At 43.1% G+C, this 11,881-nt stretch overlaps 2 protein-coding genes across 2 annotated transcripts in view; both read right to left on the bottom strand.

Annotated features, from left to right (window-relative positions):
• YIPF6 (Yip1 domain family member 6) overlaps positions 1-4,166 on the bottom strand; it is a 6,991-nt gene extending 2,825 nt beyond the window's left edge. Inside the window, exons 1-6 of the mRNA XM_015812719.1 lie at positions 4,107-4,166; positions 3,223-3,351; positions 2,507-2,585; positions 2,289-2,331; positions 1,519-1,644; positions 714-871 (exon numbers count right to left, since the gene is read on the bottom strand). Coding sequence (XP_015668205.1) covers positions 714-871; positions 1,519-1,644; positions 2,289-2,331; positions 2,507-2,585; positions 3,223-3,351; positions 4,107-4,166 — 595 coding nt within the window. The remainder of the gene's footprint in view (positions 1-713; positions 872-1,518; positions 1,645-2,288; positions 2,332-2,506; positions 2,586-3,222; positions 3,352-4,106) is intronic.
• Positions 4,167-7,681: 3,515 nt separating this feature from the next.
• Positions 7,682-11,881, bottom strand: part of EDA2R (ectodysplasin A2 receptor) — an 18,139-nt gene continuing 13,939 nt past the window's right edge. Inside the window, exons 6-7 of the mRNA XM_015812705.1 lie at positions 8,989-9,354; positions 7,682-7,698 (exon numbers count right to left, since the gene is read on the bottom strand). Of these exons, the coding sequence (XP_015668191.1) occupies positions 7,682-7,698; positions 8,989-9,354 (383 nt within the window). The remainder of the gene's footprint in view (positions 7,699-8,988; positions 9,355-11,881) is intronic.

Consider the following 11,881-nt stretch of genomic DNA (forward strand, 5'->3'; position numbering starts at 1 on the left):
CCCCCTCCCCCCCCCCCCCCAAAAGGATGCTCTGAGAACTTCAAGTCTATCTTGGAAGGTGGAAATGCTCTGGTATTACTTTATCCTTATTCTGAGTCCTCATGTCAAACTTTTGTTCACTAATTCTTTCATGCAAAGTTTGTCCTGGCGGCCTTGGTATTCTCTGAGCTTGGCTGTCTCCTTGCAGACCTTGTATTTTTCAACTAAGTAACACCATCAGTTCAAACAAATGTGGGATTTTCTGCCTCAATATATAAAGTAGCTTGCCCTGCCAGTTTTTGTGGGGATCTGGTTTCTTTATTGGTGTTCTGTGATTGTTTCCTTCCTCACTGCTTGTCTGTAATCTGCATAACCAACCACCTTCCCCTCATTTCTGCACCTCTACCACACCCCATCTACTTCATGCATTTGATGAAGTGAATTATAGCCCTCAAAAGTTTATGCCTTTTAATGTTAGCCAGGAAAGATGCTCTTTCCAATTTCTAGCTATTATAAACTAACATGGCGCTCCTCCTACACTGCATATGCTATAGAGTTAGTGAACTAATTTTCTGCTACTCCTGTTTTTTTAAACAAATCGCGTAATGCATCCCACAAAATTCTGATCAACACAAGTGCTGGGATTATGGTATACAGATGAACTCAGGGAGGACCCAGTGGTGCTCGTTCCCATGTATGTAGATAATTCTGGCTGCTTTCCATTTCCAACTTACCTAAAGTTGACCAGCCAAACATTGCTACCACAACTAAAAGACGCACAACGAAGCCAGCAGTCCCACTGTTTGCTATCAGTACAAGCCTGCACACTAAAAGAGCCACGGTGAGTGGCAGGATGCAGTAGCCCAGGACACAAAGGCTCTGAAAGAAAGATCTGGCAAAAAAGAGAGAAGTCTTGATAAATGATAATGCGCAGAGATGGGAGAGAAAAAAGGGTAGAGAACTACAGAACTACAGCCAGACAAAATGGGCCCTAAACTGTCTGCTATCCACCTATCTGTCATTAAAAGATTTTAGAAAGCTTTACAAAGTCAATTGTTTTAGCTTTCTCCTTGATGAGCAAGCTAGAAGCAGGAAAATAACATTTTAAAAATTAAAATGTTTAAAGGCTGTTTTAAAAATTAAGATGTTTAAATTAACATGATGTAAGCTGTTTAAAAGCACTCTACACTCTGGTTAAAAGGGCAGGATCCTTAGGCCACATGCATGCCCCAACTTACATATTTTGGCCTTCCACAGCCCCTGCTCTCAAGAGCATGCTACTGATCTATTGTTGCTCTTTTAAATAACAATAGTGTTATTTGCTTTAAATAAGGCCTAAACAGTAATTCTGAACTCAAAAATTCTGAATAAAAACAGTCTACTTCCCAAGACCAGAAATTGCCCCAGTCAGGTATGCCATTTTATCATCCTAAAGCAAAAATTGTCTGTCCCTGAATTAAAGCAACAGGTCATCTGGAGAATCCCCAAGGTAGTCAAACTCTTCCCCCACCCCAGAAGACAGCTCTACAGGTATCTTACATGGTTCCTCCAAGGAGCTTGGAATTGAGTGTTATGACAACTGCTCCAAACCAGATGATAACAAAGACTTCTGCAAACTGAGGGCCTCTGTCTTCTGTACTATCTGCTGCTCCTCCCTGAAGCATTCTAAAGAAGAGAAATGGGTTAGGACAAAACAGCAGATACCTCTTTTCTGATTTATTTATTAGGGTTTCTCTTTCCCATTTCAAAATGTGTCAGTGCGTATAAGCTAGGATTGGGACAACCCACTGCAACAAAACTGAATTATCCTGGCATAAGTTATCTAGACACCTAAGAATGTTTTAGCAATCTGGTCGGACAATGGTATAAACTTTATTTACTATTGTGACACTTTATTTCTCTTCATGATAGTCTGAGTATCCTTCTCAGACAAAAAATATGGAACAGAAGTATTTAATAAAAACTATGGCAGAAGCTTGCTCCACTTGATTGTCCCATCCCCTGGACTAAGGCCATTAGCATAGAAGAAGCTTAAAAATTGGTGCGTTTATAAAAGAAAGGTGGGTTATAAAATCTGTAATTAAAATGTTCAGCACAGGAAGAATGAAGTGCAGGCTCTTATGCAACGTAGAGATTTCAATATTCATATGCATGCTTATTAAATCAAGCCCATACATTTGGTTCTTGGAATGGTGCTCGCTCGGAATTTGTAGTATGAACAACTGCTGCGTTGCATTTATATTTTGCCAATGAACAACACAATTTTAGAGCATTAAGGTGGGGGGAAGGGAAATAATATAAGTACTTACAGTGCAAGTAAAACACATAGGATTAATGGACCCCATAAATCCCCTGCAAATAAATAAATCATACAGATAATTTTTACAAGGGAACGCAAAATTTATAACCCCAAATGGTTGTTTTTAAAGTTCTCCCTCCCTCTTGTGTTATACTCTATTTTGAGGCAAATATGCTTTCACAGAATTTAACACAGTTTAAGGTTTTCAACATTACTACTGGCACCTACAGTCTCTGAGGAGGGCACTGCTCTTTTTGGGATACATGACATGGACAAATTTCTTTCCAACTGCTTTTAAATCTCGCATCTGAAAAATTCAATGAAAGTTCAGTCAAAAACAAATTTAGATGAGATACATTTACATAAGTTATAGCAATGCTAACTGCCATGATTGAACTGAATTTCTCTTTTCTTGCTTCTAATACTGGTGAAAAAAATAATTTAAACATACAGATTCCAATTTCCCCAAATCTGGGGATTTCACTACCCAGCTTCTTACTCAATCCTGCAAACTGATTAATTAAAAGTAGGATTGATACCTCAAATGAATTACTTTTAAACTACAGTAATTAACAATATGCAAATACATCTTCAAACTCAATACAATATTCTAAGAAATCCCAGCTCTGAAAGCTTGAGATTTCTTGGAATATTGTACTGAGTTTGAAAGTGATTTTTGTATTACATAAATATTGCTTATGAGAGAACAAATTAATGCAGGTAGGAGAAAAATTGTACAAAAATTAACTGTAACCAGGATAACTGTAATCTGACACAAAGCAACTGAAGCTCTTTTTTAATGGCTTCATTAATATTGCCACAATAAACTGATTTATCAAAATCATCCAATGTTGATATCCTTAGATGTCTTATTTTTGCACTTTATTGCCAAGTACACCAAGAGAAATCTGATGGAAATCTCTTCCCTTCACCAAGACACTTACAACTGTCTCTTTTACTGGTTCATCTAATGTGGAATAGTCTTCATCTGGGATATTAGATCCCACAGGAACAGTAATTTCTCCTTCTACAGGAATGTCTTCTGATATTGACACATCTGCAAGACCTGCAAACTGTTTATACAAGGTTTAAAAACATTTACTCAACTATATCTAACCAAACAAATAGCACAGGAGTATTTGCATTTGGAAATATTTTGTACCTGATCAATCCCAGATAATGGGAAATATAACCAGAAGCATGCAGAATATCTTGACATTTAAGCATCCCAAACATGAAGTATCCTGAAGTGACTTGACAGTTGGAATGGATCTAAAACAAGTCTGAATCCTGATGGTAAGGTCGTTACAGCCATTCTGGTATCAGAATGCTTTGATTTCAATATGATTTTATGCACTTCTTACTTTCATATCTGAATTCAGATATTTACTCTCACCCGCATATTACAGAGAGGGATATGAATAGGTCAAGCAAGATTTTGGGGAGATGAATTACAATATCTCAGAATTAGATACGTTGAATCTTAACGTCCTATTCAGAAAGTTCTGTGCGCTGCTAGACTGTTCTCCAACTAATTTATCCAAGATAGAAGGAAACCGCCTTTTCAACGCTATTCAAACAGAACCTAAAACGGCGGAGGGGAGAGAAGGCGGAACCTCAGCCCCCCAACCAGCCGCTTCCAGCCCCACAAGACCCGCACCACCCAATCAGCGGGGCTGCGCCCCGGACGGGGCTGCACGGCAGGCGCTGCCTGGAGCGATGGCGCCGCAAGGCCGGGCTCTCCGTCTGGCCGCCCGGGGCCACGCTGGGACCGGCTCGTGCTCGGAACGGCCTGCAGCTTCACGGGCCCCGCCGCCCCTCTTCCTACCAGCGGCTTCGTGGCTCCGTCGCCCACCGCCACCTCTCCGCCCGCCGCCGCCGCCGCCATCTCGACCCGCGGCTGTGGACCGGCGACGTGGAGATGACGTCATCGCCGCGCGACGGCGCCGAGATGACGTCACTGACGGGCTTCCTCCCGACGCACGACGCGAGGCCAGGAGGCGGCCCCGGGGGGCGGGGCGTGACGTCATGCAAAGCCGAGGGGAATCCGGGGATTCCCCGCGCTTGGGCGCCGGAAAGGCCTCCCCAGTCGGCCTGGCTACTGCAGCGCAGCCCGGAGGCCCAGCTGCGAGTCGGGCAGCCGCTCAGGGCCCGGCGCCGTCCCGGCTGCCCAGGACGAGGCTACAAAGCCCCCCCCCCGCTTCGCTAGGGCAGGTAGTCCTCGATTTACGACCACGATCGTAAATCGATCGTTTTCATTGCTAAGCAAGGCAGATACTGGCATTTGCCCCACTTTACGACCTTTTTGCCACGTTAAACGAATCACATTGCCATTAAGCGAATCCGGCTATTTCCATTGACTTTCTTTGTTGGAAGCCAGCTGGGAATCGCAGCTGATCAGACTTTGGTCCCGTGACCAGGGGAATGAGCCTAAGTCACTGAAGGGTTTTCAATGGAGAACTAAATGCAAGATAGTTAATGTGATAGTGAGACACAGCAGGGAAAGTGTTTACAGGAGACACACTTTTATTTCTTTTCATGCAAGTACAAAATGCTTCACGTGGATAATTGTTTAAATTCAAAATAAAGACTCCCCAAATCACTATTAAAATAGTGGCATTTAAAATGACAGGAAAATCAATGCAGAACTTCACATACAAAAAAATACATGAGGTACTTTCCCCTCAAAATAAATAAATGCAAAGAAGCAGGAACTCTGACTTCCCAAAGATGTCCCTACCTTTTCCCTGTTTTGGAAACAACTTCCTTTTAAAAATAAAAGTTTCCATCATCAGTTGAGGTTTATTAAAAATGAAAACTAAAGCTAAGAACACATAAATCCCAATACTTTAAAATGCTTCTATTTCCAGCCTGGTAAGAATATTTTTGATAGTGTGAAAATAATACAACTCTTTTTAAACCTGAGCTCTGATATCCTTTGCCCGCCTACAGTTCTCCAGTGCTGTTGGCTGGGAAAAGCAAACACCAGGCACAAATTTTTAAGCTGTTCTGTGACTGAATTTTCAAAAATCTATTTATTCCAAGGCTATAAATCAACAATATTTTACTTTGTTAAAAACAAGCATTGAGAGTGAGATAAAAAAAAATGGTGGCCTCTTTTACAGGAGATTTTGAAAACAGGAAAAACAGATTTCATTCAGCAGTGATTCTTCCACTGTAGAGTTGCAAAACAAATTCTCATTGCTTAAAAAAACATTCATTTCTTAAGAGAGTCTGTATTTATCACTACAGTAGTCTTCTATACACTAATCATTTATACCCAATATAAAACAAAGTACAGAAAGTAGTTTTGAAATGCAATTCTTGTTTTTCACATTATTCAGGCAGGGCAGCTGGCAGTAAGATCTTCACAACTTTGTACATTGCAGCACATTAATGCCAAGCAGAAACCCAAGGGCTGGTAATAATAGTGCAGCAATAAGATTCCTTTTGTACATGGGTCTGAAGGATCCATTTCTATTTAAGACAAGGTAGGGGAATTATTTGTACAAGATAGAGGCTTCAGATGGTATCTGATGGCAACTTCCTCACATCAGTTTCCTTGACTCACAAAGAGTACCCAGCCTAGTTTTGGAGGAATTATTTTACATGGTGGTTGTAGGCCACTCTGCACCCTCAGCCTCTGGTTAGATCTTACATTAATCAACCTACCAAGCGACTATATAATGCTTTGAGGGGATCTCTATACCTTAGGCATGTCAAACTGCTGGCCCACGGGCCGGATGCGTCATGCCAAGACCGCACCCACCCCATTGCCAGCAATGGGAAAAAAGTCACGATACGTTGCATGACATCTCATGACATCGCAAATTTGACATGCCTGCTATAGCTCCTAAAAGGAATGGCCTCACCCCTGAATATGCGATATAGTTCCTAAACTTAGGATGATATATAAAATACAAATGTGAGACTTTAAGAGCAATTAATTAGAGATACACCAGGGTTATCTGGTTAAAATAGAGGATGTATCTTTTCTAAACTTGCTTTAGCCAACAGAATGTCATTCACAAAATAATCACAACAAAATTTTTCAAGGAAAATTCCTATTCAATAATCATTAAAAATAACTTGTACATTTTGTAAGATCAGTGAAGTAAATCACTATAAGGACCCCTAAATGATAGGCTTATATTTGTGTTTACTCAAAGATTCCCATGACACTTGATCACACAAATGCAATGACAATGACAGCTGAATTTTGACAATCTGCTGCATATCTGCTTAATGGCTGTAGAGAAGCCTGAATTTTTAGTTACCAACTGTGGTCTCATATAATCTATGAGAACCCAGTCAACCAATTCACCAATTGTGTCTGCATTTCAGGCAAATGTGGCAATGATGATGTAAGAAAGAGCAATTTAACTAACCCAAAGTCATTATAGTCTATTAAATGAGATGAGATATTGAAGCTCTATTACAAAAAAAAGGTCTGTACCAGAGATTCTCTGAAATGTTACAGAGTAAAATTGCATTCATCAGAAGGAGTCCCTGTGGCAGTTCAAGTCAACAACCAGCAACAGCCACAGCATATTAGCTGAAAGAAAAGCCACACATTTGGCTGAGTACTTATTGTCTTAACAGTCAGGTCCAAAATACAATTACCCCAATTGGCAATTCAAAGCCGTCCTGATCCCTCCTATCTTAAACCCACAATGATCACACAAAACGCTTTCAGCATATTATACAAGAAACACACCTTTCCATTTCTGATTGGCAGGAGATCCCCAGATACATCTTTATATTCTTGACAGAGTTGTCATTACCAAGCCAGGATGGTGAACTGCTAGGGTGCCTCCAGGCTCAGTTAATTAAATACTAACCATGTAGGAAATAATGTCCAGATCCAAGGAAGCCTGGTTAAGGCTGACTCAATAAGGCAATCTTGGCCTGCTGCCTTCCTTCAGTTGTTTTCCTAACTACAGGCAGTCCTCATGGCTCCCCCCCCCCCCCGCAACACAATGGCTTTGCTGTCAATGTGCACAAGACAGAAAGCAGGAACTTGTGAGTGTTCCAAAGGTGGTGACAATGGCTGGGGGGGGGGGGCAGAAGAGAGAGTGTTTAGGAGGCATACAAAAACCAAAGGTGTGAAACTGAGTAGTTTTGTCTCTTCCCAGCCTGAAAGCAGAGTCCTGGTCATGTGATTTTCCATTTAGCAACTGCTTTGCTGAGCAGCAGACTTGTCAGTCCCAATTAGTGTTATTAAGTCAGGACTATCTTTGTTTATATAGGGAACTGAATTCTGGAATTGATAACATAAAGATGGATTGTCAGATACATCCCTGAGATAACAAAGCCATATCTGAGAAGGAAGGCAGGCATTTCAGACGGACCTTTTACCATGCAAAAAGACAAGGAAAGAACACTGAATGAACTGCCTCACTACTAGTGGAGATACTCCTCTAGAACCAATGAAAAATACATAATGAAAAATACATAATACTCAGAGCTTCTGGATTTTAAAAAAATTGTACAGTACCTTTTCTGCTACAACTCTACTCAAAGGGGAAATAAACAAGCGTGGTCAGAACCCTGTCCTGAAAGTGTCAAATAAAGATGGAAGGGGAAGTATTTTACGTTTGCTGAAGAGCTCAGAAGCTCAGAATGATCAAGGCAGACTTTGAAAACAGCCATGTTGAAATTATTATAAATGTCCAGAGGAAAAAGAACACCTCAAATCCACAGCAATGTAAGGTATTTTTTTCAGGGATTACTGGAGTATTGTAACTTCCCTCCATGCCCTGAAAATAAACCACATTTTTAATAATGAACAAAGAAACCCACTTAAGTTCCACCGTTTTCAAGTACAGTAACTCCATCGTGAGATGGAGCCATGCAGTTCAAGGAGCCAAATGGTAACCAATGGGAGAAACCAGGAGACGGACACGAGTGCTCGGAAGCTCTCCTCTGACTCTGCAACCTTCTTGCAAAGCTGATCAGAAGGCGAATTTCATGGAGAAATCAAGCAGACACATGATAGTCCAGGTCTCTCCTTGGATTTCTTTTCTCCCCCGATCCATAAGTAAACTCTTTTTGCTCCGTTTAAGATTTTACTCTAAGAGACGAGGCTTGGCTGGGCTGTTCGGCTTTTACAAGTCTTCTCATGGATGAGTAGAAAACATTCTAGAGTCGGACATTATGGGCTGAAGTCCCAATAAATTAGTCACAAAGCCAAAAAGCATCAAAATGCTGAATCTTCTGCAGAGCTTTACGCTGAGAAGACAACAGGAAGACGTTCTTCCAAAACTGGCCTGGAAGTCAATAAGCTTTTGCAATCTTGATGTCTGGCTCAGTGCCAGCCTTCTGCATCAATCAGTGGGGATGGGCCAACCTCTTCAGTTTGGGGTGCGGCTGGATGGCATTAAAGAGAAGACAGACTGACAATGCCGCAAAATCCACATGGAAGGCGGAGTCTCTTTAGCTCGACCAATGTTGCCAGTGCCACAACACCCATGTGAAGAATAGCAAGGGCTGAAGTGTACAAAAGAGAGGAGAGAATGAAACTGTAAATATTCAACGTGGTGGTTGCTCCAGAGAAACATTGCTAGAGGAACTTTGCAGGAGTTCTCCACTTTCTAGTGTCGAGTTTTGGAAGGAGGAACACGGGACCGAAGCCGCTTCCAGAGAGAGCCCAGGCTGGGCTGCTGGACAGGCAGACCATGGAAGCACTTCAGGTGACGGCGTCTGCTTGCCTGGAGTTTCGGTCTTGGCCGTCCCCTTCCCGGCCCAGGCAGAGAAGGCCTGCAGATCCAGCTCAGTGCATTCCACCGGGGTGTGAGGCCAGCAATGCTGCGATTCCCTGGCGCAGGAAGAGGGCTGGGCTGGGCCATCAGGGCCTCTGCTGCGGGCCTCTCTGCACTCGGAAAAGCCCCCAGGGAAGGAGTAGCTTTGGAGCCCAGAAGCCCCAATCAGGGGCCGTGTCTCCAAGGGGCTCCTGGCTGGAGGGTTCTTGGAAGTGGCTATCATCAGTTTGGACGAATCCGTATCAGGCTGTGGATGGGGGAGGTGAGATCCAGAAACGTCCACACCTGGGATCAACTGAAGAGCTCTGACAGGGCCTGAAATCAGGAAAACCCAGTTAAGATTGCCGGTTTCTCCAATCCATTCAAATGAAGATGGAAAGTCCTACAACTGCTTGCTCAACTCATGGAAAAGGAAGGTCACAGCCACAAAAGACAGCCATGCAACACTTCAGATTTGAAAGCAAAAAAGCAACCGGGATGGTGCAGCTGCCCCCCCCCTCCAAAGCATCTCTTTTGCCTTCAGGTTCAAAGTGTCCCACTCCCTGAGCCTTGCAAAAAAATGAAAATGATCAGTTTCAATTGAAAATTGAAATTGATCAAAAGATATGATACCTATAACAAAGCATTATGGAAAATAAAAACCACAAATGCATTGGGCAGGCAATTATAAAGCAGCTTGAAATCAACAAGTTCTTCATTTTTATTCCACAACCTTCATTGTTGATATCACAATACCCCCTGTTGTAAGCTGCCTAGTGGCGTTGGATACGAGATGGGTGGCAAATAATATTCATATTAAATAAATAAACACCCCAGAGGAGGAGGAAAGCCCCCTTTTCCTCTGACCAAAACTTCCACCAGGGCCAGAAGACCACCTGAACAGCCTCCTGCTGGACCCCCCCTTCTCTCAGGGCCAGAAGGACCCAATTCCACCCAAGAGGCTTCCAGAAGGCCAGAGGGAGCCAAAGGCAGACCTGAAACGGGGCAAAACCTCCAAATATCTGAGGAGGCTGGAGAGCCCTCAGGAGGCCCATTGTTCCTCTTTGTTCCTCCTTAACAAGTAATACAGGAGGTCCTTGACTTACGATCACAATTGAGCCCCAAATTTCTGTTGTTAAGTAAGACATTTGTTAACTAAGTTTTGCTCCATTTTACGACCTTTCTTACCACAGTTAAATGAATGACTGCAGTTGGTAAGTTAGTAATCCGGTTGTTAAGTAAATTTGGCTTCCTCATTGACTTTGCTTGTCAAAAGGTCACAGGACCCTGGGACACTGCAACCGTCGTAAGTATGTGTCAGTTGCAAAGCGCCCAAATTATGATCCCGTGACCATGGGGATGCCACAACAGTCATGAGTCTGAAAAATGGTCATAAATTACTTTTTTCAAAGCCATTGTAACTTTGAACAGTCACTAAATGAACTGTTGTAAGTCGAGGACTGCCTGTGATGTATAATGTTAAGAGGAGTGCATTATGTTTACACCTAATTAAGCTGAATCATAAAATACAAAATATTCTGCACACAAGATGTGAACATGCTTGTCTTGTCTTCCATCCCAGCTTGTCTGCAGATGTCCTAGTAAGTCTGGGCAGATGACAGTTTTGAACCTGTTCTGCAGATCAAAGCATTATCTCCCCTCCCCCCCTTATGGAATTGACATTTGAATTCCAAACATGGGAAGTGCCTTCTGAAGATGTGCGTGCGCCTCTTCCAACAAGCAAAGGAGCATCAGGCTTCTATGCAGAGCGCTCGAGGACTCATTGTTGAGCCTCATAGAACATCTCCTCAAGGTTCACTGGGCTATTTTGTACATCTCCAGCTCACAGCATGGTAAGGACACAAGAAAGAGGCTCTGAATGGACACAGACTTCATCTTGTTACTCTATGAGAACCACTAGAGAAAGTCACCTTCTGTGGATCTGTAGGGAGACCTGAAGTTCTTGACGTCCAAGGAGCAAGCATCTGGCGGCAGTTCATGGAAACCAGTCAGCCCAGCAGATGTCCGAAATGTCCCTCTCTGACCAGAGACAGTCTGATTTCTCAAAAACACTTTAAAAACATGCAGAGAAAGAGAAGAAACATGAGTTTACACACCTTGCAAAAAAATCCGTAGAGCTTTTTGTGGGATTGTTCATAACTGAATGACGTTTTATAAACATGCTTGTTGTTTTAATCTGTCCACTGAATGCCTATAGATGATGTTGGATACACGTTCATAAGGATTTGTGCACAGGCCAGGATGGGAGGGATCGGGGGGAAAGTCTCAGGGGTGCAGGGACAGGTCATGTAAGAGATATGCCAGCAAATGGGTTGGGCTGCTCTTGGGGAACACCCCATAGATATATGGCTTCAATGGCACATTGCCAGATCTTCAAGGTTTTCAATTGTTGCTGGAGAATGCCAGGTCAGTCAATAACAAGGCTGCCTTCATCAAGGATGAGAGGGCCAACCTGGCATGTATATGTTCTGTCCCCCGTCCGACCCACACCCCCCAACCAGGCAGCCGAGGCCTGAAAAACTGCTCGGCACAAAGGCAAATGATTTCCTTGGCAGCAACTGCGTAGCTGCCTGCCAAGCCTTTACTGATAAGACACAGCAAACAAAGATAACTCCACAATAACTTGCCAGAGAGCTTGCAACCGAATATCCATCAAAAATTGTCTGTCACGAAACTTCACATGCCACACCCCTTGCTTATATAGCCAGTGGGGTGTGGCCCAGTGACTCAGCTGAACTATCTGGCACGACGTGTCCGCTGCTGCGCACGCTTATCCTTCCGACGCTGGCGTGGATCCAGCCAAGACGTATCCTCGTCGGAGTCCGATACACCTGGCTCCTGG

The sequence above is a fragment of the Protobothrops mucrosquamatus genome, unplaced genomic scaffold (genome assembly GCF_001527695.2).
Source record: "Protobothrops mucrosquamatus isolate PMUCROS unplaced genomic scaffold, P.Mucros_1.0 scaffold108, whole genome shotgun sequence".
Classification (NCBI taxonomy): domain Eukaryota; kingdom Metazoa; phylum Chordata; class Lepidosauria; order Squamata; family Viperidae; genus Protobothrops; species Protobothrops mucrosquamatus.